The sequence below is a fragment of the Neodiprion lecontei genome, chromosome 1 (assembly GCF_021901455.1).
Source record: "Neodiprion lecontei isolate iyNeoLeco1 chromosome 1, iyNeoLeco1.1, whole genome shotgun sequence".
NCBI classification, from domain to species: domain Eukaryota; kingdom Metazoa; phylum Arthropoda; class Insecta; order Hymenoptera; family Diprionidae; genus Neodiprion; species Neodiprion lecontei.
Window position 1 is genome coordinate 40,117,119 of NC_060260.1, and position 25,260 is coordinate 40,142,378.

At 35.6% G+C, this 25,260-nt stretch overlaps 5 protein-coding genes and 1 long non-coding RNA gene across 25 annotated transcripts in view; 4 read left to right on the forward strand and 2 right to left on the reverse strand.

Moving 5' to 3' along the window:
* LOC107224868 (septin-7) overlaps positions 1–5,721 on the forward strand; it is a 38,801-nt gene extending 33,080 nt beyond the window's left edge. For 7 of the 10 annotated variants that reach the window (XM_046734693.1, XM_046734681.1, XM_046734684.1 and 4 more), the window contains 2 exons: positions 435–455; positions 1,128–3,085. In XM_046734693.1, the coding sequence (XP_046590649.1) occupies positions 435–455; positions 1,128–1,287 (181 nt within the window). In that variant the 3' untranslated portion in view covers positions 1,288–3,085. Of the gene's footprint in view, positions 1–434; positions 456–1,127 lie in introns of all 10 variants that reach the window. The other 3 variants (XM_046734667.1, XM_015665097.2, XM_046734658.1) reach the window with 2 other exon arrangements.
* Positions 5,722–9,086: 3,365 nt separating this feature from the next.
* Positions 9,087–12,830, forward strand: LOC107224885 (hydroxymethylglutaryl-CoA synthase 1). Its single transcript, XM_015665123.2, has one exon. The coding sequence runs from the start codon at positions 10,080–10,082 to the stop codon at positions 11,457–11,459; it is 1,380 nt and encodes a 459-aa protein (XP_015520609.2). The 5' UTR covers positions 9,087–10,079; the 3' UTR covers positions 11,460–12,830.
* Positions 12,831–13,395: 565 nt separating this feature from the next.
* On the forward strand, positions 13,396–15,613 carry LOC107224887 (tRNA selenocysteine 1-associated protein 1). Its single transcript, XM_015665126.2, has 5 exons — positions 13,396–13,622; positions 13,938–14,135; positions 14,221–14,543; positions 14,646–14,845; positions 15,093–15,613. The coding sequence occupies exons 1-5, from the start codon at positions 13,581–13,583 to the stop codon at positions 15,215–15,217; spliced, it is 888 nt and encodes a 295-aa protein (XP_015520612.1). The 5' UTR covers positions 13,396–13,580; the 3' UTR covers positions 15,218–15,613.
* On the reverse strand, positions 15,245–21,077 carry LOC107224902 (transcription factor TFIIIB component B'' homolog). 7 transcript variants are annotated; one of them, XM_046734599.1, is made up of 5 exons: positions 20,520–21,077; positions 19,262–20,145; positions 18,643–19,085; positions 18,378–18,485; positions 15,245–18,229 (listed from the first exon to the last, which is right to left on the reverse strand). In XM_046734599.1, the coding sequence occupies exons 1-5, from the start codon at positions 20,520–20,522 to the stop codon at positions 17,514–17,516; spliced, it is 2,154 nt and encodes a 717-aa protein (XP_046590555.1). In that variant the 5' UTR covers positions 20,523–21,077; the 3' UTR covers positions 15,245–17,513. The 7 variants fall into 7 exon arrangements, with proteins under 7 accessions (XP_046590555.1, XP_046590583.1, XP_046590581.1 ...); XM_046734627.1 differs by having other exon boundaries at positions 20,637–21,042; XM_046734625.1 differs by having other exon boundaries at positions 20,633–21,042.
* Positions 20,924–21,362, forward strand: LOC124293565. The gene is made up of 2 exons (XR_006903425.1): positions 20,924–21,060; positions 21,170–21,362. It is a non-coding gene; the product is annotated as an uncharacterized LOC124293565 (long non-coding RNA).
* Positions 21,363–21,973: 611 nt separating this feature from the next.
* On the reverse strand, positions 21,974–25,131 carry LOC107224847 (homocysteine-responsive endoplasmic reticulum-resident ubiquitin-like domain member 2 protein). Of its 5 annotated transcripts, XR_006903405.1 has the most exons (6): positions 24,994–25,131; positions 24,641–24,921; positions 23,806–24,212; positions 23,345–23,683; positions 22,936–23,260; positions 21,974–22,819 (listed from the first exon to the last, which is right to left on the reverse strand). XR_006903405.1 is itself a non-coding variant. In XM_046734755.1 (5 exons), exons 1-4 carry the CDS (start codon positions 24,770–24,772, stop codon positions 22,990–22,992), a joined length of 1,149 nt encoding a protein of 382 aa, XP_046590711.1. In that variant the 5' UTR covers positions 24,773–25,131; the 3' UTR covers positions 21,974–22,837; positions 22,949–22,989. The 5 variants fall into 5 exon arrangements, 2 of the variants coding, with proteins under 2 accessions (XP_046590711.1, XP_046590703.1); XR_006903406.1 differs by having other exon boundaries at positions 23,806–24,209; positions 24,641–25,131; XR_006903404.1 differs by having other exon boundaries at positions 24,641–25,131.
* Positions 25,132–25,260: the final 129 nt, after the last annotated feature.

Consider the following 25,260-nt stretch of genomic DNA (forward strand, 5'->3'; position numbering starts at 1 on the left):
AGATGTGTATGCACCTTCGCTTAATCCCGCGATTATTACAAATGTAAAAACTCATATTTCACTAATCGTACTGCATAAGAATCGACGGCGTTTGTAAAGGTACGCCATAGAGTATCAAGAACTGAGATCGCTAACTTTTACTAGAATTATATCATGCAAATATGTACCACTGTTTGCAAAATTATAAAAATGAGCTAGTCTTTAATTTTTTTAAGTAACGCTTCATAATGTTTTTTATACAATTGTTTATATTTTCACGTGGGCTACTTCATAGGCGAATAAAACTTTCAGTGTATTACGTAGAGAATATTATTGATTAGTATCTGTAGAATTTCAGTTTTTGAGATTGCAAAAAATCGAATATCAAATAAATATCTTTCTTTTCATTTAACACTATTTACTACTTGAAATATTTTTCTAAATGCATGCTGCAGTTATTTTTGGTTCCTCAAAAGGCAAGTTATATACAAATGTTGGTTAAGTTGTTGTAGAGTATGAATGAAATTGAATATCTGAAACTGGGGAAGTACGATATTGAATTTTTGAAAAATATAACCTGCTAATACCGGCAAATATTCAATGGCGATGTAAGAGTAAGCGATAGTAATAAGCGTTGTTAAGCATCGATATAATTCGCTATCGGACGCATTACCCAGAATAGATTTAGGGTCGAATGATTATTCATATAAATCAGTTTTTCTACAACATAAGCATCGGTATTTTCGCATCACCTCGCAAATAGGAGAGCCTGAAATTGTGAAGAAAATATTGTCCAGTATTTGGGTGAAAATCATTATTTTTTTATGTAACCGGGACTATTAATGCCAGAGTAGTTGTTTAAACGAATTGATACTGGCATGACAATCTGATACGACTTTATTTGATGAACTTCAAGTGTTTGTAACAATACGTATGGGCTATAATTTCATTAGTGGTGTCTCTTATCTTTTGCTATCCGCTTTATTCCCAGAGGATGTGGGACTAGCGGGTGTTAAATACGACGGTACAATTAGCTAGAATGGTGATACGAGATGATTACTCTGGTATTAACGGTAAAGTTGAATCTAGAAACGCGCGTGCCTTGCTTGTGCTTGTGTGTATACGATGTCGGGGTGTCCCTGATTTAGGACGGGATCTGTATCTTCGGAAGGGTCTGGAGGCGGAGGGGGTACATTGCGAGGCTCCCGAGGAATAGGAAGTCTTCTACGCCGTCACACCAGTTTCAAATCACCTCAAGAGAGCCCTACACAGAACCACCTTGTCATACAGCATCCCGAACATCCCTGATCAGCCAAGTCATTTTCTAAGCTCCAGGGTTCTTTATACTATTCTGTAGATGGGAGACAGTGACAGTTTATCAGCTCTGATAATTTCGTTATTGCTTTAATGTCAGGTCCAGACACAAATTGCCTTACATAATAGAATATAATGAAAAATTAACGCCGAGCAGATCGAAAATTAGCTCTGATGTTGCTAAATTAAATATTTGAAATTATAATCCGGGTATTGACTTGAAGCGGAACAACCAAAAGTATAATGGGCCCGTCAAAATCGGTGTTAGCAAATATTTAAGTCAATAGACTCCCACATACAGAGATGTTATTAAATGTTAGAAATATTTTCTTCCTTCTTTATGAAAACAATTCTCTGTAGCAATACATATGTGTTGATATATCCGGAAAGTAATAGATTTGTCGAAGAGAAATTTAGAAAAAAGTTGACTGACAAAAAAGTTGACTGACAAAAAAGTGGAGTTAGAATTATTAGAATCTCGATAAATATCTTACGATTAAATAAAAAACAATTTACATGATATTGAATTCAGAATCGAAATCAGCTAATGTCAACAGTCCTTTATATGTTGATATTTTGAACCAAACCAATGATATATAATTGTGATAAAATAATTAACCAGACAAAGCCTATTGCAGCGGCATTACTCTGGAATTTTCATTATTATTTTTATTTTTTTGTTCCATTTAATATACCGATATTGTTATACCATAAATAGTTTAAACAGAGATTATTCATCTAATGGCAATGACTTGTAACGCTACATATTTTTATTGTGAACTGCACAAGCTGTCTACTGCATAATGTTTTCATAAATTTGCCAACCCGTCGAAAATAGAAGTACCTTGTTCAATTATTGTGGAGATATTATAACACCCGTGCTGATTTCCTTTAAAATCTAAAGTAGTTGAGACAGCTTGACAGGGGCTTATTTCTTAACATTTACTAATGACTTACTCCTAATAATTAAATATATATTGTTAATTTTATCATTAAAGCCTTGTTCATCAGCAAACATAATGCTTCGTTACATCATTTTACTAACCAATCATTTTTCCTATTGCTCACGGCAATTGATTACTGTATGAATCGAAATAGACTGTTACTTTTTTGTATACGCTATACGTAATTATTAAAACTTGTTTTTTACTTTTGCCACATTAGATCTGTTCCTTTTTTATTCAGCTTATCGGGCAAATCGCTACCGCATACTGCCATGACGATTACATTTTCAATCACTGACATTTTTCAAATACGATTCGCCAACAAATGCAATTCATTGAAAATAAATTTTTCTATGAAATACAAAATCGGTGGGATAAATTTTATCATTCTGTATTCGTGCTCATTTGTTTTTCAGGCAGCATGCGCAATGTGGCTTAGTGGTCGTTCAGTGTGCAAAATGCAAAAGTGCCTTTCGCGGCATGCGAGAGTGTCTGGCACCAGTTTGCATGGTTGGATATTATTATGTATTGTATATCGACGTTGTCGCTACTGTTGAAAAAATATTTCTTTGAAAAGCTTACATTTTCAAGTTCAAGCAAATATACCGTCAAGACTCAATATTGAGAAGAGGCAGAGAGCTTATTCGGGTACACGGGAATTTAATTTCGGTTGCAGTTTCCTGGAACAATATTAACAAATCGCTGGTGAAATCAGTTTCTGGTAACATAATCAGGGATACTAACCACTGCAGACTCGAATTCAAACTGCAAACGTAACTTGATATTTATTAATGGGGTGCGTTTTACATGTTCTTTCCTTTCAGGGCCGTCGACGGCAAGGACAAAAAGAATAAGAAGAAAGGCCTCTTCTAATCGTACCATCTCAGACATAGAACTGTATGCTTAAAAGAATAGTGAATGTACCAGTACCTTTTAGATACAATCTCCCGAGTTTGTGAACTTTTGACATTTCCTGATCCCTTTATACTCGAAGAAAAAAAACAGAATTCTATGTCGCTTATGATTTTTTAGTTTGAAAAATTTTGACAAAACTCAACTTTTATAATTCACAACTGTTCCAGTTATTACATATTCGAAACACTATTGTGCTGAAAAGATCCTCCCTCTTTTCTATAAATGGAATCACGAATGTGGAGTTTGGAATTTTGTAACTTTGAGGTACAGGAATGTAACAGTATAATGAGTCATCACTTCTTAAGTACGTCCAACATTTAACACAAGTTATACAAAACTTATCGGCGAACCAGAAATGTCTCGTCAACTTCTGATAACAGAAGACGAATGAATGTTCATTGTCAGTATTGCTGCGCGCTAACTATTTTACTATAAAATACATGAGATATGGTTTTCATTATTGCAAGGTGGGTTTATTGAGTGATACGAAGATGCATAAATAACTTGAAAATTGATTATTCTACCTAGAAGCGAACGCTGTTTCGTCATAACCTTGACTTCAGTATCTAAATGTTGTAATCGTCTAATCATTGTCCAACAAACAAAATTTGTAACTTTGAATTGGTTATCAAGATTCAATTTTTTGTTACATAAAATCAATCTTGTCTGTAGCTGCTGAGCTGATGATTGCCAATAATTCAGTATTTGTAAAAACTACAATTCTACATATAAATTGAATAAATTTATGTATCATGTTTACTGGCGCAAAGATTAACCATTTGACTCAATTGGAAATACGTATTTTCGCGAGTTGACTATATTGTTCAAATGAAAACTGAAGTAAAATAGAAATTGTATAATTTGATTTATATCTTTGTAGCCAAAATAGTGGCCATATATATTTATGTATAAATGATGAATTTTAATCGTGTAAGCGTAAAATATATCAAAGAGAGTCAGACAAGTTGGAAATACCTATGTAGTAAAATTAGTGTAATAGATTTCACGTTTTCAGACAGTGTGTTCATTCCATATATTATAATAATTTACTGTCCCGTTATCGAAATGTAATTCACGCATAAGTCAATCTTTGTTGATAATTTTTTTTTCCATATTACATTTCCCAGTAATTGTATCAAAATATGATTTTCAATCTCTTTTTTTTTTTATTAAATTTGCTTCGTAACAGGGCAGTAAATTTTTATGTATGTATAACGAATTATAAATAATTCATTCAAGCCTTACACACTGTTTGAAACGTCAAGTGTACCTAGTTAAAAATAATTAAGCTACTTTTGTGCCAAGATGAAATTGAAAAATTTTGTAACGCAAGCGAGCGGTTTTTCGCGTTTGTTAAGCAAGTCATGAAATTCCTCAGTGAAATTCATAATTTATTTGATAAAAAAAGCCCCACGCTACATTCCTATTTTGTACGCATTTTCTAGCAATTGCTATTTCCATCGACTCGATGCCATGTTTTAAGTAGAGAGTGAAAATAAAATATTCTAACTCCATGATAATAAAGTATTTGAAAAGAATTCACTGCAAGTCGCAACTTCAAGAACCATATAACAATTTCGTACAATTTGTTAAGTGATTGATTGTTCTAGTAATTTGTTTCAATCCATCACATTGTCACCGGAAATTTTTAAGGAGATTAAGGGGATTGGGAAGAAAAACATCTCGCGCCGAGATGTTGACGTACAAACTAAAAATTTGTTTAATTTAATTAAATCATTGTGACCGATGGTCAAAGATTTTGTACAAAACTGGATAAGCTGTTTTCGACGAATTTTACTCTCTGATTAATCATACGTTAATACAAATATTTTCTATGAAAACGGATTTATCCAAGTTTCAGAATTGAATATTGTAACTCTGATGAAGTTTTTGCTCTGCTATTGAGAGTAATGTATGTACTGGACCGCAATCTTAATATTCGAGCAGAAATCCGTTTAAAATTGAATTCAAACTTGTATCTTTTATGAATTTTTTCGTTTACAGAGGAAAGTATGATTAGCATTTGTATTTATTTTTACAATTCATCAGAGTATTTACAAACGATTTATATATATATTTGCATACGTACCGAAGATTATTGCGAGAGAAAAATGAAAACTTCATAAAGTTCATGAAACTTGCATAATGCAATTTATTTTTAATATTTAAGAAATTATCAGTTATTCGTACATATTCAAACACGACCACAATCGCAGAATTTTTAATTTACAGTCGTAGTCGTAAAGAATTGACATTACTTAGTATTTAGCTGTGGAATAATTTACAGAGAAAAAAAAAGGACTAGCTGCCGATGCGTATGTCTATTTTATCAGCCAGGCTTATGCTCGATAGAATACGGCGTTAAATGAAAAATATTGTTACGAATTGTGTAACTATATTGATTACAAACCGAGAATGGTAATTATATTTTGCCGTGCCATAGGTGAAAGGAACAACGCTGCCGACGCTACTTTTAGACAAATTGAATAATGATTGAACCCGTAATTATACTATAGTAATTATAATTATGTATCAAGTAAATTATGTATAAAAAAGACAATCAAATGATTTTTTTATTATATTTTATTTTCAATTATGTAAAAAAAAAAAAAAAAAAAAAAACCCTCCGTTTAACAATCACACACTCATGAGTTCTAATTTTTAGATTCGGAACCTGATACATAACTTGCGAATTATTATGCATTACAGACATTACGTAAGTGAATAAAAGTGAATAACTTTACGTCAATTTTATTTTCTCTTTATGTCATTATTCATGTTACAGAGCTATCGAGCGTTTAAACATATCCATATGTATCATGTATACATATGTATGCACGCGCAGTAGCAGCCAATTCAAAGGCCTACCTATTATACGGAAAAGGTTGTACGAAAGGTCGTGAAGTTTGTCATATGAACGACTCGCGACGGACGATTACCTAGGAACGATTCCATTAGCCAACGCTTAGAACGGCGAAATTTATACTGCCGCATTGCACGTTAAATATTATTTTCATATTATTGAAAAATATCCTGCACAGAAAGTGTCATATTTCCAGAATAACGATTCGATTTCACCATATGTGTCACTACATACGTACTCGTATACTTACAATGATATCACTATCACTAGCTAATACCACTTAACACTTGGAGCAAGGAATTCGGCAATTTAAATAACGGCGACGGAGCGTCGTCAATGAGATTATAATCCACGCCCATTTGCAGGAGGGGTGGACGACGATGTGCAAAGGGATCTGTCATTTAAATGTTAGAATGAAAATAGCATTTAATGTCAAAGACCCGCAAAAAACGCTATTCTAATTTGTAAGGTAAAAGGCTCGAAGCGTTTTCGGGGCGAAAATCATCACAACATTTCAGTCGTGGATAAAATAATTCATGTTCCACTGTATGTCCGAAATCAAGTTGTAACAACGTATGTACGTGTAATACGTATGTATGTACATTCGATTACTATACAGGGTGTCCAATTATGATCGAACTTGTTAAGAATCTTAGAAAGTAAGCGTTTTACAATTTTAAATGTTTCTGACGAAGGTTTTATGATTTCCAACGAGACAAAATTCGCATTGTCGAATTTATCGTAGATAGCGTCAATTCCGGAAACTCGAAGCAGCTGTCCGTTCTTAAAATAGAAACTGATATATTTTTTTTTTGATAGAGAGAAAAGTTGTGGTGGATATAAAGATGATTCCAAACACGTCTTTTTTCATGTCTCATATTTAATTGGAAACTGGAAAAATTGCTTTTCGTTCGATTCATTATCGGATATATTTCGAAACGGACTGGGGAGATTGCATTTATCAAAAGTGTTGTGCTTCCAGCAAAATACGTGACGACAATGAGACCTTACAAAGTGAAACTTTTATCATTTGTTAAAAACATTTCCGTGTTCGAAAATATTGACTATGTCACGGAGCGTACACGCGGAACGACGTGTATAACACGTTATTCTAACGACAGTAAATGATTGTCGTATTACTCGAAGTTGCATCATCGCAATTATTCGTTTGAAGCACTAGATTTTTCACTTCACTTATCACTCGGTTTCGGAACCTATCGGATTATGAAATGAAATTACGTACGCCAGACACGAAAAAAAAACGTATTAAGAATGGTCTTTACATCGGCCACAACTTTCGTCTCATCGTCAGAAAAACACAGTCGGTGTCTATTTGAAAGCAGGTTTCTTCAAATTTTCGAAAATGTCGCCAAATACGATGAATTTTACAGTGCCAACTTTCGAACTCGTCAAAATGATTAAACTTTTCTCTGAAACTTTTGTTAGCAAAACGTATATTCTTTCAGATATTTGACTGATTCTATTAAAATGGAACAGCCTGTAATAACTATTCTTCGTCCAACTAATCGTAAGTGAAGAAATCGATAGTAGGCAAGTTACAAATATTATGACGTATGAGGAATCATTGTGCCCGGTATTTAACTAAGGCCTGAAATCTTTTAGAGATTTTCTAAATTCACAGACCGTGTTCGAATAGCTTTAAGAGAAATTGAGTTCATGCTCAAATTCTTTTGAAGCAGTGGTTTACAAAAGGTGAGGGTCGAATACATTGACAGTTGAACTATTGATCTGAAAAAGGTATGTTAAAAACAACTCACACAAAATGTTCAACAGTTTGTGTGTATCGTTTCTGGGTGGTAATCTAAAACGTAAGCAGATAGGCGTAATCCAGTTACGAGGAAGGCGTGAATGGTGCCCGTGAATATTTTGACGGCCAATATTCTCGAGTGAATTTTATAGGAATTATAGATATGGGAAATTGACCGTTCTTCATTCAACAAGTGGTAATTTATTTTTTAACGTTGCTCGGTAGTACTATCGATAGCTTTACCCCCATGTATCGGGGCATGGACCCAAAACGTAAACCGGTCCTGTAAGCGACCGACGTGTATACGATATTCATAAGTTTGACCTAAATCGTTGGCCTTAAAATGGGTTGAAAACGGAACGGTGAGGACTAAAGCCGCGCGACAAATATACCGTATGTACATTAACGTTATGTAGGAGTTTTTTAAATTTCGTAAGCATCAGAACTCTGAAAAACAAGTATTGTTTCAGTATTAGAGCTTTAAAGCTGAGAATTTCCCCTGTCTCTCGACATCGTAACTAGTGTTACACAGTACTAAACATGATTATAGGTATTTAAAAACTTATGATAAAATATGCAAGTCCATTAACTTGAACATAACTTGACCTTCCGGAAACTAAGATGGTAAGTAATTTATAAAATACAAGAGAATTTACCGGTCGGACGATTATCGACAATTATACGATAATTAGGTAATGTGTATAATGTACATAATTCAATGAGTGTTGAAAGTGGTACGTGATGCATTCAAAAGTAATCGAAGTTAAAAAAATAAAAATAAAGGTACTTGCTGAATGTACTCTCTAAAATAGGTCGAGATATATTCTTTTCAAAAACATTGAAAGTTCGAGAAGTGAATCTGTCTGACAATGGGTATTTTCCGATACTCGTAAAAGAAATTCGTCTTTTTTTTTGCGATTTGCTGTTGGGTACAAAGTACAACGGTTGAGTATAACACGCATTGCGTGTTTGTAGGTACAATGTACTATATTTAAATCGATGGTTTCTCTTCAGCGAAAATGGGTGGAATTATTCCTACGGGTAAAAGCACATTCCTCTACCACTGCAACACACTCGTACTACTGCGCAACATTTTGTACCGCGTGAACCGTCCTTGGGTTCGCCTGTAATAATATGTACAAACGGCGAGCGACGCATCGACGAGGGTTTCGTGATGCCACGCGGAGATTGATCATGCTGAAGTTAGTAACGTTTAGCGTAACGATTCATTCCAGGATAAAACCGTTATTTCGTAATTTTGGAACTGTTTGAAATCCGGTAAACCGTTACAAAACAAAACATACTCATGTTTTGAAATCTTCGTTCCTTCAAAGTTATTGTAAAATGAAGAAAATTTTGATATTTTTTCCAGTGTTTCGTTACGATAATGTTACGTTACTAACTTCAATCCCGTGGAAATTGAAGGATCGGCTTGCGGTTCGACTCCGCGTGGGCGGTAAAATCCCGGGATGGGTCCTAATTGTTGTGACAAGTGCATGCCAAGTGCCAAGTGGCTCGATCGCAGGCCGTGGTCACAAACTTACAATATGCCTTTAGGTAACGTTATTACGAGCCGAACTGTGCCGAACATCGCGGGACTCGGTGGCGCGGCGTTCCGCCGAGACGGCGAGGGTATTAGAACGAGCTGTTCAACTTTCGTTGGACTTAGTTGAGAAGAAATAGCGTCGACGGACGGAGGCCGAGATTGTCGTGGGGCCGATACATCTGACCGTCGTTCTCCCCATTACCCGCTATTCGCTAAGCGTCAATCGACTAACGTAAATTTCTTGGTGCCTGACCGTAATTTTCACTCTCGAATTTCACTTCTAACCTAAATCTACCTCCTCGATTACCGCTAAACGTTCTCGATAAATTATAAGTGTACATACCTACGCCGGTCGAGTTCGTCGCACTTTTCCTCTATGCATAGTTCAACGGAGGTTCGCGCGATTCGCACATCCTAAACTGAATACAGATTTATTGTAATTCATTATCCGCATTCCGAACGAATATCAATCAACTACGCTAACCTATTTTCACCGAGTTACATAAAAGTATTCCACGATAATACACTTCCGATTAGTACATTATAAAATACCCGAAGTATTAATTCAATCAATCATATTTTTTTTTATTGTTTCTAAATACCTGGTGCACACAAGCTGGGTACTGAAGTGAGTGATCGCATTACTCGGCACATAAGTTATCTACATCCCGGACCAAGGAAGAGAATCTTCTGATTCAATAGATAAACTAGAAATTATTTTTAACAGACGTGTAAGAAAGTAACGAAACAATGTGGCCAAACAACGTGGGTATCAAGGCGATCGAAGTCTATTTTCCGGCACAGTATGTGGATCAAACTGATTTGGAGGAATTCGACAAAGTTTCGGCTGGAAAATACACTGTAGGCTTGGGTCAATCGAAGATGGGATTCTGCAACGACAGGGAAGACATTAATTCCCTCTGTCTGACGGTGGTTCAACGACTAATGGAACGGCACGGTGTAAAACCGCAAGACATCGGAAGGCTGGAAGTGGGAACAGAGACGATTATTGACAAGAGCAAATCTGTCAAGTCTGTACTCATGCAATTGTTTGAACCATTTGGCTGCACGGACATCGAGGGTGTAGATTCGACGAATGCCTGTTACGGAGGAACAGCCGCCTTGTTCAACGCAGTCGCCTGGGTAGAAAGCAGCTCCTATGACGGCAGAATGGCGCTTGTTGTTGCCGGTGATAACGCAGTCTATGCAAGCGGTAGTGCCAGGCCAACCGGAGGTGCTGGCGCGGTGGCTATGCTGATTGGACCGAACGCACCAATAGTTTTTGACCGTGGGATCAGAGCGTCTTACATGAGACATGCCTATGATTTTTATAAGCCAGACCTAAACTCTGAGTATCCCGTGGTTGATGGAAAGCTTTCCATTCAATGCTACTTAGGTGCACTTGATAATTGCTACCAAAAATATTGTCAGAAAGCCAATGAGAAGAATATTAACGAGTCTATATCTTTGGCCAGTTTTGGAGCTGTGCTCTTTCATTCCCCGTACTGTAAACTTGTTCAAAAATCATTCGCTCGGTTGGCGTTCAATGATTTTTTGAATGCTTCGAAAAGCGCTATCGCCAACGACAAGTATCAGGGCCTGGAGAAGTTTTCAGCATCAAAATTGGAAGATACTTACTTTGATAGGGATGTAGAGAAAGCTTTTATGACTTTGAGCAACAAAGATTTTGCTGAAAAAACTAAGCCAAGTTTATTGATTGCTAGTCTCGTTGGAAACATGTACACCCCATCCGTCTATTCGGGTCTAGTTTCTTTCCTCATTAGTAAGCCGATAGACCAGCTGGCTGGTACTAAAGTTGCGGTCTTCTCTTATGGATCAGGCTTAGCTTCGAGTATGTACTCGTTAACTATTGCTGAAGACTCGTCGTCTAAGTCTGATTTAGAAAAGTTGGTGTCGCATTTGTCATACGTAAAGCCTCAGCTTGAGTCAAGGCGGCGCGCATCGCCGGAAGAATTTACTGGAGTCTTGGAACTCAGGGAAAAAAATTGCCACAAAGCACCATATCAGCCTCAGAGCAGCATTGAAAATATGTTTGATGGCACGTATTATCTAGAAAGTATCGATGAGAAATATCGACGAACTTATGGAAAAGTCACTAAGAGCAAATAGTATTATATTTACACCTCCAACGAGAAATTTTTGTTTAAACAGATTTATTTATCAATTATCATTGTTGATTAGCTGATCGCTTTGTGCTTGTTGAGATATAGTAGATACATTTAAATGCCAATATTTTTAATCATGGTCCTATGATTTTAAACCGAATACATAATCTTTTGTTCCTGACAATTGATTATTAATAGTAAATAATTGTTAGCCAAGTGAGAATGAAGCTCTGAGTGTCGTATTTGTTTAATTAGCGGCATTTCGGCTTTTCTACTTGTAGATAAATATTTTTTACCTTTATTCTGACCAAAACGTACAAATGTTGTTTCATCAGCGCAGCTATCCGTGTTATATACGCGAATTGCTATATTCTTATTGAATTTCCATTGATTGTGGAAAAATTAATATTATACCGAACGAATTAGGGTATCAAGAATTGTGAATAGCAAGAAAAATTTGAATAAAATTTTATACGCTTGTACAGTAATATTAACATGTTTTTTCTTTATCGCTGTTTGTGAATGTCTCATCGACACCGAGGGGGCCAGTATATTTAACAAAATGTTTAGTCAGTGGTATTCACAGACGACCTAAAGAATATTTTGTACCAACAATATTGATGTAAAATGTCAGATTATAGATAAAACTTGTTATAAGAAACTTCAAGTTTCTTTTTACTATCACGGCGGAGATTTTGTAGTATTTTGCAAGGTAACAATGGTGCTTGCTCATTTTCGGTTACAGGTCAATCTTTTGTTGGATAATAATACAAGAATTTATACAAACTGTTTACTAACTTGTATGAACTGACTTGTATAACCCGTGGCTTTTCGGGAAACCTGGTAAATTGACCTTTGACGATTGTATAAGATTATACATTCAATAACACGATCAAGACAAAAAATAAAAGTGTCGGCAAAGTCCCAATTGTCTGCAAGCCGCCGTAAAAATGACTGCATAATTCGATAAAGATTTACTTTATCGTTATGTAAATGATTAGACATTCGTTTACCTTGATCCTTGCAAAACACGGGGTTCAAGTTATTAACGTTATCGTAACGAAACATTGCGAAAAAAATCACTATTTTCTTAATTATACAATGATTTTGAACTAAGATTTCGAACTATCAGTGTTTCGTTTTATTACGGTTTACTGAATTTCAAACAATTCCAAAATCGCGAAATAATGGTTTTTCCTTGGCATGAATCGTTAAATTAATGTTACTAACTTCAATATGATTGCAAAACGCGATAACGCGATTTGTTCCTCATACGTGTTACATGGTACACATTTTTCTTCTCTTTATATAGTCTTCGAATGATTTGTAGTACATGATATACGATAATTGTTTATTAAAAAGAATTTGAATTTTATTTATTTGTCTTTGTTATTTTTTTTTATCATACGTACGCCCTGTTTTTATGACGGTTAATGATTTTTTCATCCCCTAGCAAGATTACATTATCACGTGCACGTGTAGTGCTCAAAAGTTTTATCTTTGGCAGTGCTCTGTTCAATTTATAGGTAATTATACGTATATTATACCTGCCTATATAGGTTTTGTGATATATAGCGATTACGGCCGTATACTGTATCCATCGACAAATAATTAAGTCTATCATAACAGTTTGCACAACGCTGAATTAAAATGTGGATTATCTCACATATTCTGACAAGAACGTTGTTGAAAATGCATTTCCATTGTATATACAATGAAAGTGTAAACTGAACTTATAAAGCTCTATTCTAACTACCGGATTTGTATCCAGATACATAAATTCAAAACAACGTATTATTCAAATATACGTTTTTGAGTTATTTTACTAATACGTACGACATTGAGCGGCAAATTTGATTGTGTCACGGATTTAAATTGTTGAGAAGGCCGACCTGCAGCACATTCGGGCATGGCAGAAAGTACGTACATGGTCAGTCAACGACTCCGAAGTGCGTGTCTCTTTCTAGTAGCAAAGTAGCGTCAGTCCTACAAGTTGTCTTGCTGTGACTAGCGTGTGTCGGTGTCCTAAAGCAGTGCCGTTGTACTATTTCATAACGTTCTGAGTTTGCGAATTAGAAACCGTTAAATATTTTTCGGTAAAACGTGATTCTGACCTACTGCGAAGATGTCGGGTCCCATGGTCTTGTGCCAACTATGGATGGGAGGCGTAAGTAAAATTTTCAAACAAAAGTTTACTATTAAAACAAGTTCCTAACCTCCCAACTTGACGTATCACATTTATTAAGCATTATAATTTAATATTATATAAATAAGATGACCTAAATATCTTTATTACATTTTGTAATCTCAGAGATCTAAAATTTAAATCTGTACAGCAGATATCATAAAAAATCAAAAGTTGCGTACGCTTTCAACAGTTTCTAGGTTGCAATTGATAAAGAAGTTAGATGTCAAGGATTTTGAAGCATAAACTTGAATAGTTTAGGTTATTAAATGATAAATCTGCTACGACTATTTATAGCTGGAACCTTACATGACCGAGAGTTTCATTATGAACGCGTTTCACAAAATGAACGAGCAACCGCAAACTGTGAAAGTGATGAGAAATCGCTATACCGGAGAGCCGGCTGGCTACTGCTTTGTTCACTTTCCAACCGATGAAATGGCACTTGATGCTATGCACAAACTGAACGGCAAAGCTATTCCAGGCTCCAACCCTGTATGCCATTTACTTCTTTCTTTTGTTCCTGTACCTTTACTTTTAAGATAATTTTCCAATGTAAAAATACCTACTCATTTTTCAGACTGTCAGATTTCGTTTAAATCATGCCAGCACCACAGGCAAACCAGCAACAGACAGAGAATTCAGTATATGGGTCGGTGATTTATCAACAGATGTGGACGATTATTCATTGTACAGAGCATTTGCTGCGAAATACAATTCCATCAGAACAGCCAAAGTAATACTGGACAGCTCAGGTTTCAGTAAAGGCTATGGATTTGTCAGATTTGCCAATGAGGAAGAACAAAAAAATAGTTTGGTCACAATGAATGGATATAGAGGTCTTGGCACTAAATCACTGAAAATTTGCAACGCAGTTCCTCGGCCGTGGAACAAAATTACAGGGTAAATATACATTTACTGAATAATCAATCGTTCTAATATCTTGCGTTTTATTAAAAATCAGTTTCATTTTTTGTACCCTACTTTTTTATTCATTCTTTATAGCTCGGTACCTCCACAGTCATCCTCTGATTACTCTATGTCAAACATGAATTCGGAACCATACAACTATTATGACACTTCTTCGTACTGGAATAGTTACAGTGCTTGGCAACAGGGATATTATGAAAGTGAACCAACGTCAGACAACTACAACAATTATGTATCAGACCAAAAACCAGAGGAAGATGAATTGGAATTGATTGGTAATTGTCTAAATTTGATGGTTTTAGTTAAGTTTAAGCTTGTGTGATTTACGAACTGTGCATTGAAAACTCACGATCCTAGCTTTTAGGATGATTTTGATGGTGAAAAAGAAGATTATAATTATTTCATCTGCACATCAAGAGTATAGAATTATACCGAATTGATCACTCTAATATTGTTTACCATCACATTGTCATATCCTAAGGTTGTTTTATATTGAATATCCATTTTTTAAATATTTTCCAGAGCATTCCATTCCGGTGGATGTGGACAAATATAACAGAGATGCAATCGAGCAGGATTACAATATGTGGGACGCTTTAGAGAGTTCTAAATGGATACCCTGCGATACGTTGGAATTGTGCTATTGAGATCCGAATATAGTTTTGGTTGTCGACCAAGAATTGAATGATTCTCAGCAATGTTTGTTAAAAATCTTTTACCAAACACGCAGAGCATGGGATCAGCATTGCAGAGAACCTGAATGGCATGGTTTGGAAAACTGAAGTATTTGATGTCCGAGTTTCATTTAAAGATTGAATTTTTTATTCAAAACTTTTATCAGGTCAGAATAACACTTGATTAGTTGTATTTTTACATGCCAGGTTAAATGCATTTTACTATAAAAGCTGCACTTTTTGAAGTTCGATTTAAGAAATAAATAAATACTTTCAAAAACAAATCTAACATTTGATTTAAGATTAACTTATCTGTGTACAGTAATTACAAATGTATAAATCTTAAATAAACCTTTATAACATCATGAATAAGTATAACGTATGATGATTCATGGCCACAGATCAGAGCACTGAGGCACAAATGATGCTGCAACTACCACAGCAGTTGACTCAAGGCATGAAGTCACATCAGGTACCTTGATTGAATTTGTTTCGTGAGATCTTCTTAGTATGTTTTTCAGTTTTGCCACTGTGATTTTTGTGAAGGAATAGACATTAAGTTATATTCTCCTGGTTTGTATCTGTGGTTATAAATAGAACTCTAACTGTTCAAAGCTTTGTAATAAATATATCACCAAGCATCAATTGGTACAATATTCTACGAGAGTATATTTTGTACAAAAAGATGCAATTATTTCGGATCACATGTAATATGTAAAGTTAATCCAAGCGCCGTTAAAGTGAACAGTTTTCCATTATCTCTGGATATTAAGCTTCTTCGCAAGGAAAAAAATGTTTACATTTCAAGCAAGTGAGACCACTGAAATATACACTAACTACAACGTGCACTACCCACATGGTTACTGTAGTAGCAAAGCATATCGTGTTAAATATCATCATATAGGCATATCCCAAGTGGTAAGAACAGAGATAGATCACCGGTTTCAGATATACGTACAACTTTATCACGGGTCGTAAGGAGAGATAGATCATCCGTTTGCTAGCACTCTCTCTTGGCACGCTTGTATGCGTTCAGTATTACATATTTCAGTAAGGTAAAGACGCTCTTGACATTAAATAAGTAAATACAGGGAAAAAATGTTTATATTTTCTCACGCTGATCTAACGTATACGAACTTACAGATTAATAACAGGTGATATGTATGATGTACATAATGAAAAAACGATGCTAGTGGGCTCAGAGTATCAGAAAAATCGCATGTGAGGTAAGAAAGAAACCATATTTACAAGTAATATTAAAATAAAAATTATCACAATCTAATTGTACTTAGATCTATGTACACTTATGAATATCAATGAATACCGCGACACGAAGACAAAGAAATGTCAGTATACTAATTAATCGAATCGAAGTACACAAAGTGTTGATTAAAGCTATCTAAAGACTATTAAACCTGTGGGAATCTGTGTGACGACGAGGTCAGTGTTAATTTCGGTTTTCTGCACTCATCAATTCGTTTAACCTTAGAACTCATGATTAGGGTCTGAACGCACCCCATGCGAACTCTGAACTATGCTCAGCACCGCTATCGCAATGCACATTTCGGTCTTCGAATGGGTTTTCAATAACTAAATGTAAATAATATCAGATTTCTCGTACACCATTCTCTTCCTTATGAAAAAAGAAGAAAACCATGTATGAGAAAGTCTGTTTATCAGCATAGGACCGGTTTTATGATCAAGAAAAGGGCGAGGTACGTTTCGACCCCAGTCATGTGTTTGAAGGTAAAAAAAATAAAGTCATGAGTTGTAGGATTAATGGGCAGGTAATGTGGATCAAGCCGATAACTACAGATTACAGCAATTTCTCCTAGTCCCTCCTCTCACCTTCTGTCGCCTATCCAGCATTCCGCACATTGATCTCATAGGATCTAGCGATCTTTAGGTATCCTCAGTTAACACATGGAGTAATACATGGCAAAATACTGAGAAAATATGACAGACAATTTACTCAATTTTTATCAACCAGTCAATACATGCTTGCAGGCATTATTGTGAATTTTGAATAACTAAACGTGGCATCCAAATTCCAAGTCCTCTAATATTGAAATTTGTAAAGATTGTAATATTGAAATTTGAAACGATCGTTTCCATTCGCGAAAATATTTGTCTGCATTTATAGATCATTTGAAGTTGTCACTCATCTATTATAAGATAATTTTATTCTAGAAGTGAATGAATAATGGAAGTCGCGTTAAAACTGCAGCTGCGTCGAAATTGATACAAGTCGTAAGAGTAAATAAATATGCTATGTCGTATTTACAGACTGTTGTGCATCGACGTTCGGTGGATCATTTTTCGATATTTTAGTTGTGACCGTAGCTAGAAGTTCTGGTGATAATTCAATCGGTGGGATATTTTGTTTACTGCTCACCATCGTTGGATCTGGATTCGGACTTACCATATAAACTTGTAACATGGTTTTCCCTGGTTCATCTGGCGACTCACTGGACAAAATTACTAAGGAACCAGGTTCTGCCTTACTTATATCAGGAATCTTATGTTCTACATGTTCCGAGGGATCTTCCATAGTTTCACCCTCTTTGACAGAGGCATCTGAAATCAATTCAGATTTTTCTATTTCCGGTGTAACACATTCTTCCGTGATATTTTCATCTTCATTCAAAATATCGTCTGAATGATGATCATCCATTTTGTTTATATCAGGAGCCTGTAATCTTCTAATCTTTGGGCATCTACCGGAACGTGTCGGTTTCACTTCATAAATTTCAGTTTCACTTTCAGAATCACTGAAGATACCTGCACCTTGCATTAAATCATCCAAAGCTTCCTCTATCGATACGTTTTTTTTATGTTTCTTACGGGTTTTCGATTTTTCAATACTCAAATTGTTGTTTGTTTCCGATTTTACCAGTTCTCCCGCAACTGAATTTTGATCTTCGACTTCGTCTACTTCTTCTTCTTCAGTTTCTTCATCTTGCCCAATGCTTGAAGTAACAAATGCTGGGACAAAAATTCAAATTAACTTCAAATCTATCTACATCATCGTGAGCATAAATTCAGTTGCGTCAAAATGAAAATATGATCTTCGATTGCTATTGTTTTGTAGATGAACAATTTTTTTTTAAATCCAGGCACACTAAATACGTACCACATTTCTTCCTCTTTTTAGTCTTCGATCTCTCTTTATCCTTAGTCTTGTTTTCTTTTGCTTTGTTCTTTTCCTCCAATTCAAGTTTTTCTTTTTCCGCGAAAATTGCTGTAACCCAACAAACACACCCTGTATTTCCCATTTCATAGAAAGCTACTCTAAGCAGCATACATGTAGATGTGTAATAACAAAGTATCATGCGCATCTCACTCTCCTGAACATAATAGAAATTGGAAATATAATAACTAATCGGCTTTGAACTTACCAAGTTCTTCCTGCAATGCATCTGTATCGAATTCTTGATGATATTTCAATGCCTTTTCAACTAATGGTCTGTTTGTTTTTTCCTCCTTTTTAAATTTTAACTTTATTTCTTGTCTAGATCGATTGGGGAACAAGCTTTGCATAAGAAGAAAATCTGTACCAATTGTATTCAAAGCTTTATAAAATCTTAAGGTTTCCCATTTTGGCCATTCTTTGCTTTTCTTAGGTCGCTTGTAAAATCCATTACCAGTACGCCCTTCGTCTACTACTACCTCTGAGTTAGCCAATGCTTCGCGTCCCTTCTTTGTTCCAGTTTGTTCTATGACCAGACTTTGCTCGTCAATAATTAATTGACCATCCGGTCCAACTTTCACTTGTGGTACTGGCATTGCAGCTGGTTCATCCACATTTTCCTCTTCAGTATGCTCGATGTCATCATTTGACCTGAAATCATTATCAATTGTACAACAGTTGTACAACGAATATATTAATTTTTCGAAGTATATTGTTCAGCAGAAATTCTATTGACGAAGAAAATACACGTGTTAGATTTGGTTGGGCAGACTGTGCATAGAAAAAGATAATGTAAATTTCATTCGATCTACACATTTCATACTGACATAGAAACAGGTTCCATTCTCATCGCCGGGGTTGACGTGTCTGGATTTTTCATCGGGTTTGTCACAGGATTGTAGTATATCAGATCATACATCGTCAGTTTATTTCGATCTGGTGTTTTCTTTCCATGTTTATGTAAAAACTCTCGTCTAGCCTCTGCTAACTTTCTAGCAGATTCTGAAATGACCATTCTTCTTTTTGGTAACGGCCTGAATTCTGGTACATTATTGACATTGGAATTAACTATGGGGTCCCTGTTACTCTGCACCGAGCAACACGAGTCGTTCCTGATACGATTAGGTACTGCAGAAATAGGTCTCCGGCCATCGTCTTCCGATTCGCTTGCACTGGCGCCACTTCCTTGTATACTATTCCTACGTATTCTACCGCTACCATCCAGTCTTGGAACAGGTCTGACAAATCTTGATCTGTTTTGTAATAATTTTGAAGGTGACGCAGGTGACTTTATTGAGGCGGAATCTGATTTAATGGACTCTGATCGGTAAGGAGGAGATGCGAGGGCCGCAAAAGTAGACTCAGGAGATAGAATAGTTGATTCTTCTGACAATTTATTAATATCATTGTTTTCGTTCTGTTCGTTCACAGGAGTGAATGTTGTTTCCTGATCTTCTTTTACTGATAATGGTGTTTGTGACTCTACGTTCGCAGATTCTGATTCCTCAGCGATAATAGGAATGATTGGCTTTTCGATGTCAGCTGCAGCTGCAACTTTATCAGTACCTTCCACCTTAGGGCTGGAAGGTTGAGATGGTTCTGGTTGAGAAGCATCTTGAGTAGCTTTCCGTCGCAGTGGAACATTAGCTACAGCTTTTATTCGAGCACGCCGCATGTTGAGTTCAAATTTCTTAGTAGATGAGACGGTAAGCTACAAGGAATAATAAAGTTTATGTTATATTGAAAATGAAGACCACTAGAGTATATATAGTACAGATGATTAAAAGCAAGCACTGGAATTAGTGTGAAAAATTTTTGTTTCTAAAACCGACAAGAAAAGGAAAGGATATCATTTTATTTACGGTACGTTATAATAATATCAAAGCATCGGATGACGACATACGGATAACCGGTGATTAGTTTTTTCCCTCGACCATATGGGATCTAGATCGTAATTTATACTCAAATCTTTCATATGAAACTACTCTGCCGTGGAAGTTGCGGAGTTGTTTCAACCGTGATTTATTAACTTATTTCACAAAAATTACATTGGCATTATTTCATCTCCTACGAAATTCGGTTAACCATTTTTCGTACCCAGAACGTGCTCGTACATTGCGAATGGGAATCGGTTGGGGTTATGTTTTTATCCACTGGGTTAGGTTAGGGTAAGATTCTATTCAACGCTCCATACCTACATACACTTCGCACAACGTTTATTTTGCAGGCAGCATCCGCCGTAATGATTTTAATATTGCATGTTCCGAGTGTTCCAAATGTTCTATTATCACTTGCGACACTGCAATGTATCCGCTCATTTCATACGCATGCCTCTTCATGACACTCGTAAACCCTATTTACACTCGAGTCAAAATTCTGATGCACTCCAAATCGGCAATATTAAAACAGTTTTCACTTTGTTGATTCTCTTGTGTGTTGACTGCCTGCTTGCTACCTCCACCCGATCTCTACCGCAATGCTACCGCTATTGTCCCTCTACCTCTACCCTTTTCTCAACTATAGAGTTTCGACTGCACCTCTCTATCTTTGCCCTTCCTTATCTCCGAAAGCGGACGATATACATGCGCACACTCACGTACGCGTAAATACACGCTCACGGAATGAGGTATGTAATCAAATGGGATGTGATACATTGCATTCCACGCATGCAGTAAGCCTACTTACAACCCCTGTAAGTATTCCAATACTTGACATTAATTTTTTAAATATTATAGACTGCAGAAAAGTGGAAAACAGTAGAATTTGGCAAAATGAACAACTGTATTTCAAACACACGATAATAACTCAGAAAACAACAAAAATGTTATGTTGTTTTCATCGAGACGTAAATGAATTCATTGATGTCTTTTGCATATAGGTATGTATATATATAGGTATAGTATGTTACAAAAGTTATTTTCTTCACAATCTTGCATTGGCAAAAGTATTACCCTAATTGTTAAAGCACATTCCCATACCCATTTCTCTCTTTCGCCTCTTTTTTATACCTTACCAGACGATTATCGACTTCTATAACAGCAAATGTTGAATTTTTCACTTTAATCTTCTATTCAATATGTATTTGATTAAATTTGATAAAATTACACACAGCTGCCAGTTGCTTAAATAATAACAAGCATACGTCATATGTCTGGTTAAGTTTTGTTCCTACGATCGATATTCCACTTGTTGGTAATTTACTACTAACTTTATATAAATATTTATCACTTGGTCGTAATTAATCCCTAATATGTTAGAAACTTATACACGTAAGCTATTAGACATTTATTGTAAAGCTGTTGATAATATGCCTATACATATAATATATTTCTGTATGAATGTACATATCCTAAAATGCTATTTCCGCTTTTATTTCTAGTGAATTTAAAAAACAGAAACTGTGTACATATATATATATATATATATATATATCTATTTTTTCTATAGTTCTTAACTAACTTTGGAACCAAATGTTACTTAAATATTTAACAATTGTGTCTCGCACCGAGTATTACAATGATACGTGAATAGGAGTAACATACAGACGATTTTGTAATATTTATTCAAGAAGACAAGATAAACAAGCAAAATTCAAACCAAGAGATGTTACTCATCATTAGGCATTGGCGATAATTCAGGTCAGCAAACATGTAAGTCTCCTTATGGTAGCAGATCAATTTATAGTTTTGTTTTCAGCAAAAAATCGAGAAACAAGCAAGAATTTATTACAATTTTGATTTTTTGAACCGATGATCAGCTCATTTTCAAAATACGCGTATACTTCGATTGGAATTAGTCAAAAATTGCGTTCAGAACCGAGAAACAAACTTTTCGGAAAATTACAGAAAGTGAACCACAGCACATAGCTTATGTTGATGCTTGTCAACAGAGTTAACCAACTGAAACTTACGAATAATATTGACATACAATAATGGACGATAATTGTATTTTTCTGAATCCCTCTTAACGTTTTCAAATGTTTCTCGCAAAACTTGGCATGTAGTAAAAGCAAAACTTTTTTTGAATTCGTCGAATATACTTTTTATATCATAATAGACCTACACAGCAAACTTCATCTCACAATTCCAATAGTCTGCTATTACTTGTACGACAGTTTTTACGTTTGAAAGACGTCTGAATTCACAGTTTTATATCAATCAAATGTCGATCGTTGACTATTTATACTAAACAACTGCCTTGACAATTCACTAAACGTCTGCTAACCTACTCTATTCGTCAACTGAGTGATGTCAGTTACTAAAAGATTAGATTGGCGGAACAGTTGCAGCTGTGATATATCCATGTCTGTGAAACAAGACTGATACCTATAACGTGTAAGAGACGATCTCTTGCATCAATGCAAAGTTTTAATTCGATTTTAGAGAATAAAAATATATATATATATATATATATATATATATATATATATATATATATATATATATATATATATATATATATATATATATATATATATATATATATATATATATATATATATATATATAATATATTAATTTACAATTGCATAATGTAGAACGAAATTATTATCAAATTAGACAACATTTGGTTGATCGGGTATAAGAGATGCAAAAAACGAACTGAAGAATGTCCAAGCAAATGCCAAAGCTCCCGGTCTCTGACCTTCATTTTCTTCATTGGGATTAACATGTGTGTCTGTTTGAGGAGCTGGGGGTGGCTGCTGTGCTGGTAAAGCCTGAGCCCCGACAGCTTCGTTTTGTAAAATTTGATTATTATTGTCAACGCGGCCATTGTTGTTGTCAACCAAGAGCATCGGTTGCACTCGAAAGAAACCACCCTGGTACCTAGAGTGTTTACAAGCATTTTATTAGATCCATGGTAAATGCAGGAATGCTCTATTGTTTTAGTTGTAAGCATATTATACTTACAGATAGACAGCGAATCCCAAAAATGTTACAATGAGAAACCTGAGTGGAGAAGAGTAGAAGTATACGATGCTAAACAAGACAATGACTCTGGACAGCATGTAAAAAAAGTCAAGCCAATCACGATTCAATACTATTCCACCATCTCCTCTCTCATCGGCTGCAGCAGCATTGTTATTTGCATTGTTTGCTTCTGCAGGATCTATAGGAGCCCCCGCACCATGAGCGGCTACCCGCTGATGATCATCGCGATTATTGTTATTGACTGCTTCATTTGTGTTTGTGTTCACAGGCTGTATGTATGGAATGCTGCTTTGTAATTGGATACCTTGTGCAGCCATCCTGTAATAGAATGGAAAACAAAAATTTTATACAAACAATTCACGTGATAGTGGATTCCAAAACTACTCAAGTTAGTGTGTTGTATGGATATACAGGAAAACTATTTTATTCTCATCACTCACATCTGCATGTACTGAGTAAGGTAATGCGTATAAGCCTGCTGCATCCATGCTATCTGCTGACTGTTCAGCTGGTTATAATACCGCTCAGTAGAATATAACTGAGCGGAAGAAGATGCTGGATTGTTAACCTCGTCGCTTTCTAAGCTCTGACTTTGAAGCCTTTCCGATTGAACTGGATTTAAAATGGCATCAGGCTGTAATACACCCATGTTTCCTTCTGGGCCACTGGTTGATGAGTTGGTGCGTGCCTTGTCTGTGTAAAATGGCATCGTCGGAGCACAGACTAGGTGTACAGTATAGGATTGGTCGAGCTGATCTCCGCCACCATAGTGATGGAGGACATCTCTCAAGAAGGCAGAATCACTCAACAGTTGACCAGAGTAAATGAGCTTTTGTTCGGAAGACTTCTGTCGGAAAAATTACAGACTATTACAGACAAAGCATTGATAATGGTGTTTAAATCAGTTTATGAGAAGAGTTTATTTGTATTTGTGCAAAACTGGAGGGGGGGGATAACATAATACATGTATCATTTAATGTAAGGTAATAATAGATAAGAACAGACGATAATGATTTGAAACATGCTACGAGACACTATCACATCAGGATAAGAGATAAGGCTTCTATCTGGTAGAACAAATATTTTTATTCACAAGTGATGAAAAATTGAGAGAAAATAGCTGATGACTAAACTTTCTCTAAGAAAAAGGTTATCACGACGAAAGATACTACATACACTTTCACAAATAAAAGCAAAAATATCAGATTATCAAAATTTTGATACTCGTGACGGGTCAAAGAATGATACACACGTAAATAATATTCGGATGCTTACTGGTTTGCTAGGATAAACTTGGGCGAGGTGATCCTTGAGTCGTCCAATGGTCCACCCTAATTCGCATCTTATAATTTGATCCTCGGTCTGCTGATTCGGAGCCTTTACGATTAACCTAACGACTCCTTCCATTATCACCGCACAGCAGTTGTTATTTAACACAGTCAGTTATTTGTCCGCAACAAAGTCCGAGAACTAATTATAATAGGTAAGTTTCGTTTCGTCTTCTCGCATCGGCGATGAAAAACAATTTATATTAGCGCTATTGACACGGTCACGATCTATCACGAAAGAGATACGTATTAATCGATGACAACAAGCCTTAATAAACAGTACGGAACGCAATTATTTACCGTTCGATCCAACTCAAGTGCGGTATAATCAAAGTCCTTTACTTATTTTAAAAATTCCAACTAAATTATGCCACCCACAATCACTAAACGAATGCCTACGCTGCGAATGTATGTTTATAATACGAGCTCGGCCGTAGCCCGTACGTGTCGCTTGCAATTTTTCCTTTTTTTACGTTTTCTTATTATTATTATTGTTATTATTATTATTATCTATGGTCATGTTGGGCCGAGTTTGGCCAATGAGCAGTCGCTGTGAAGTGGTGACCT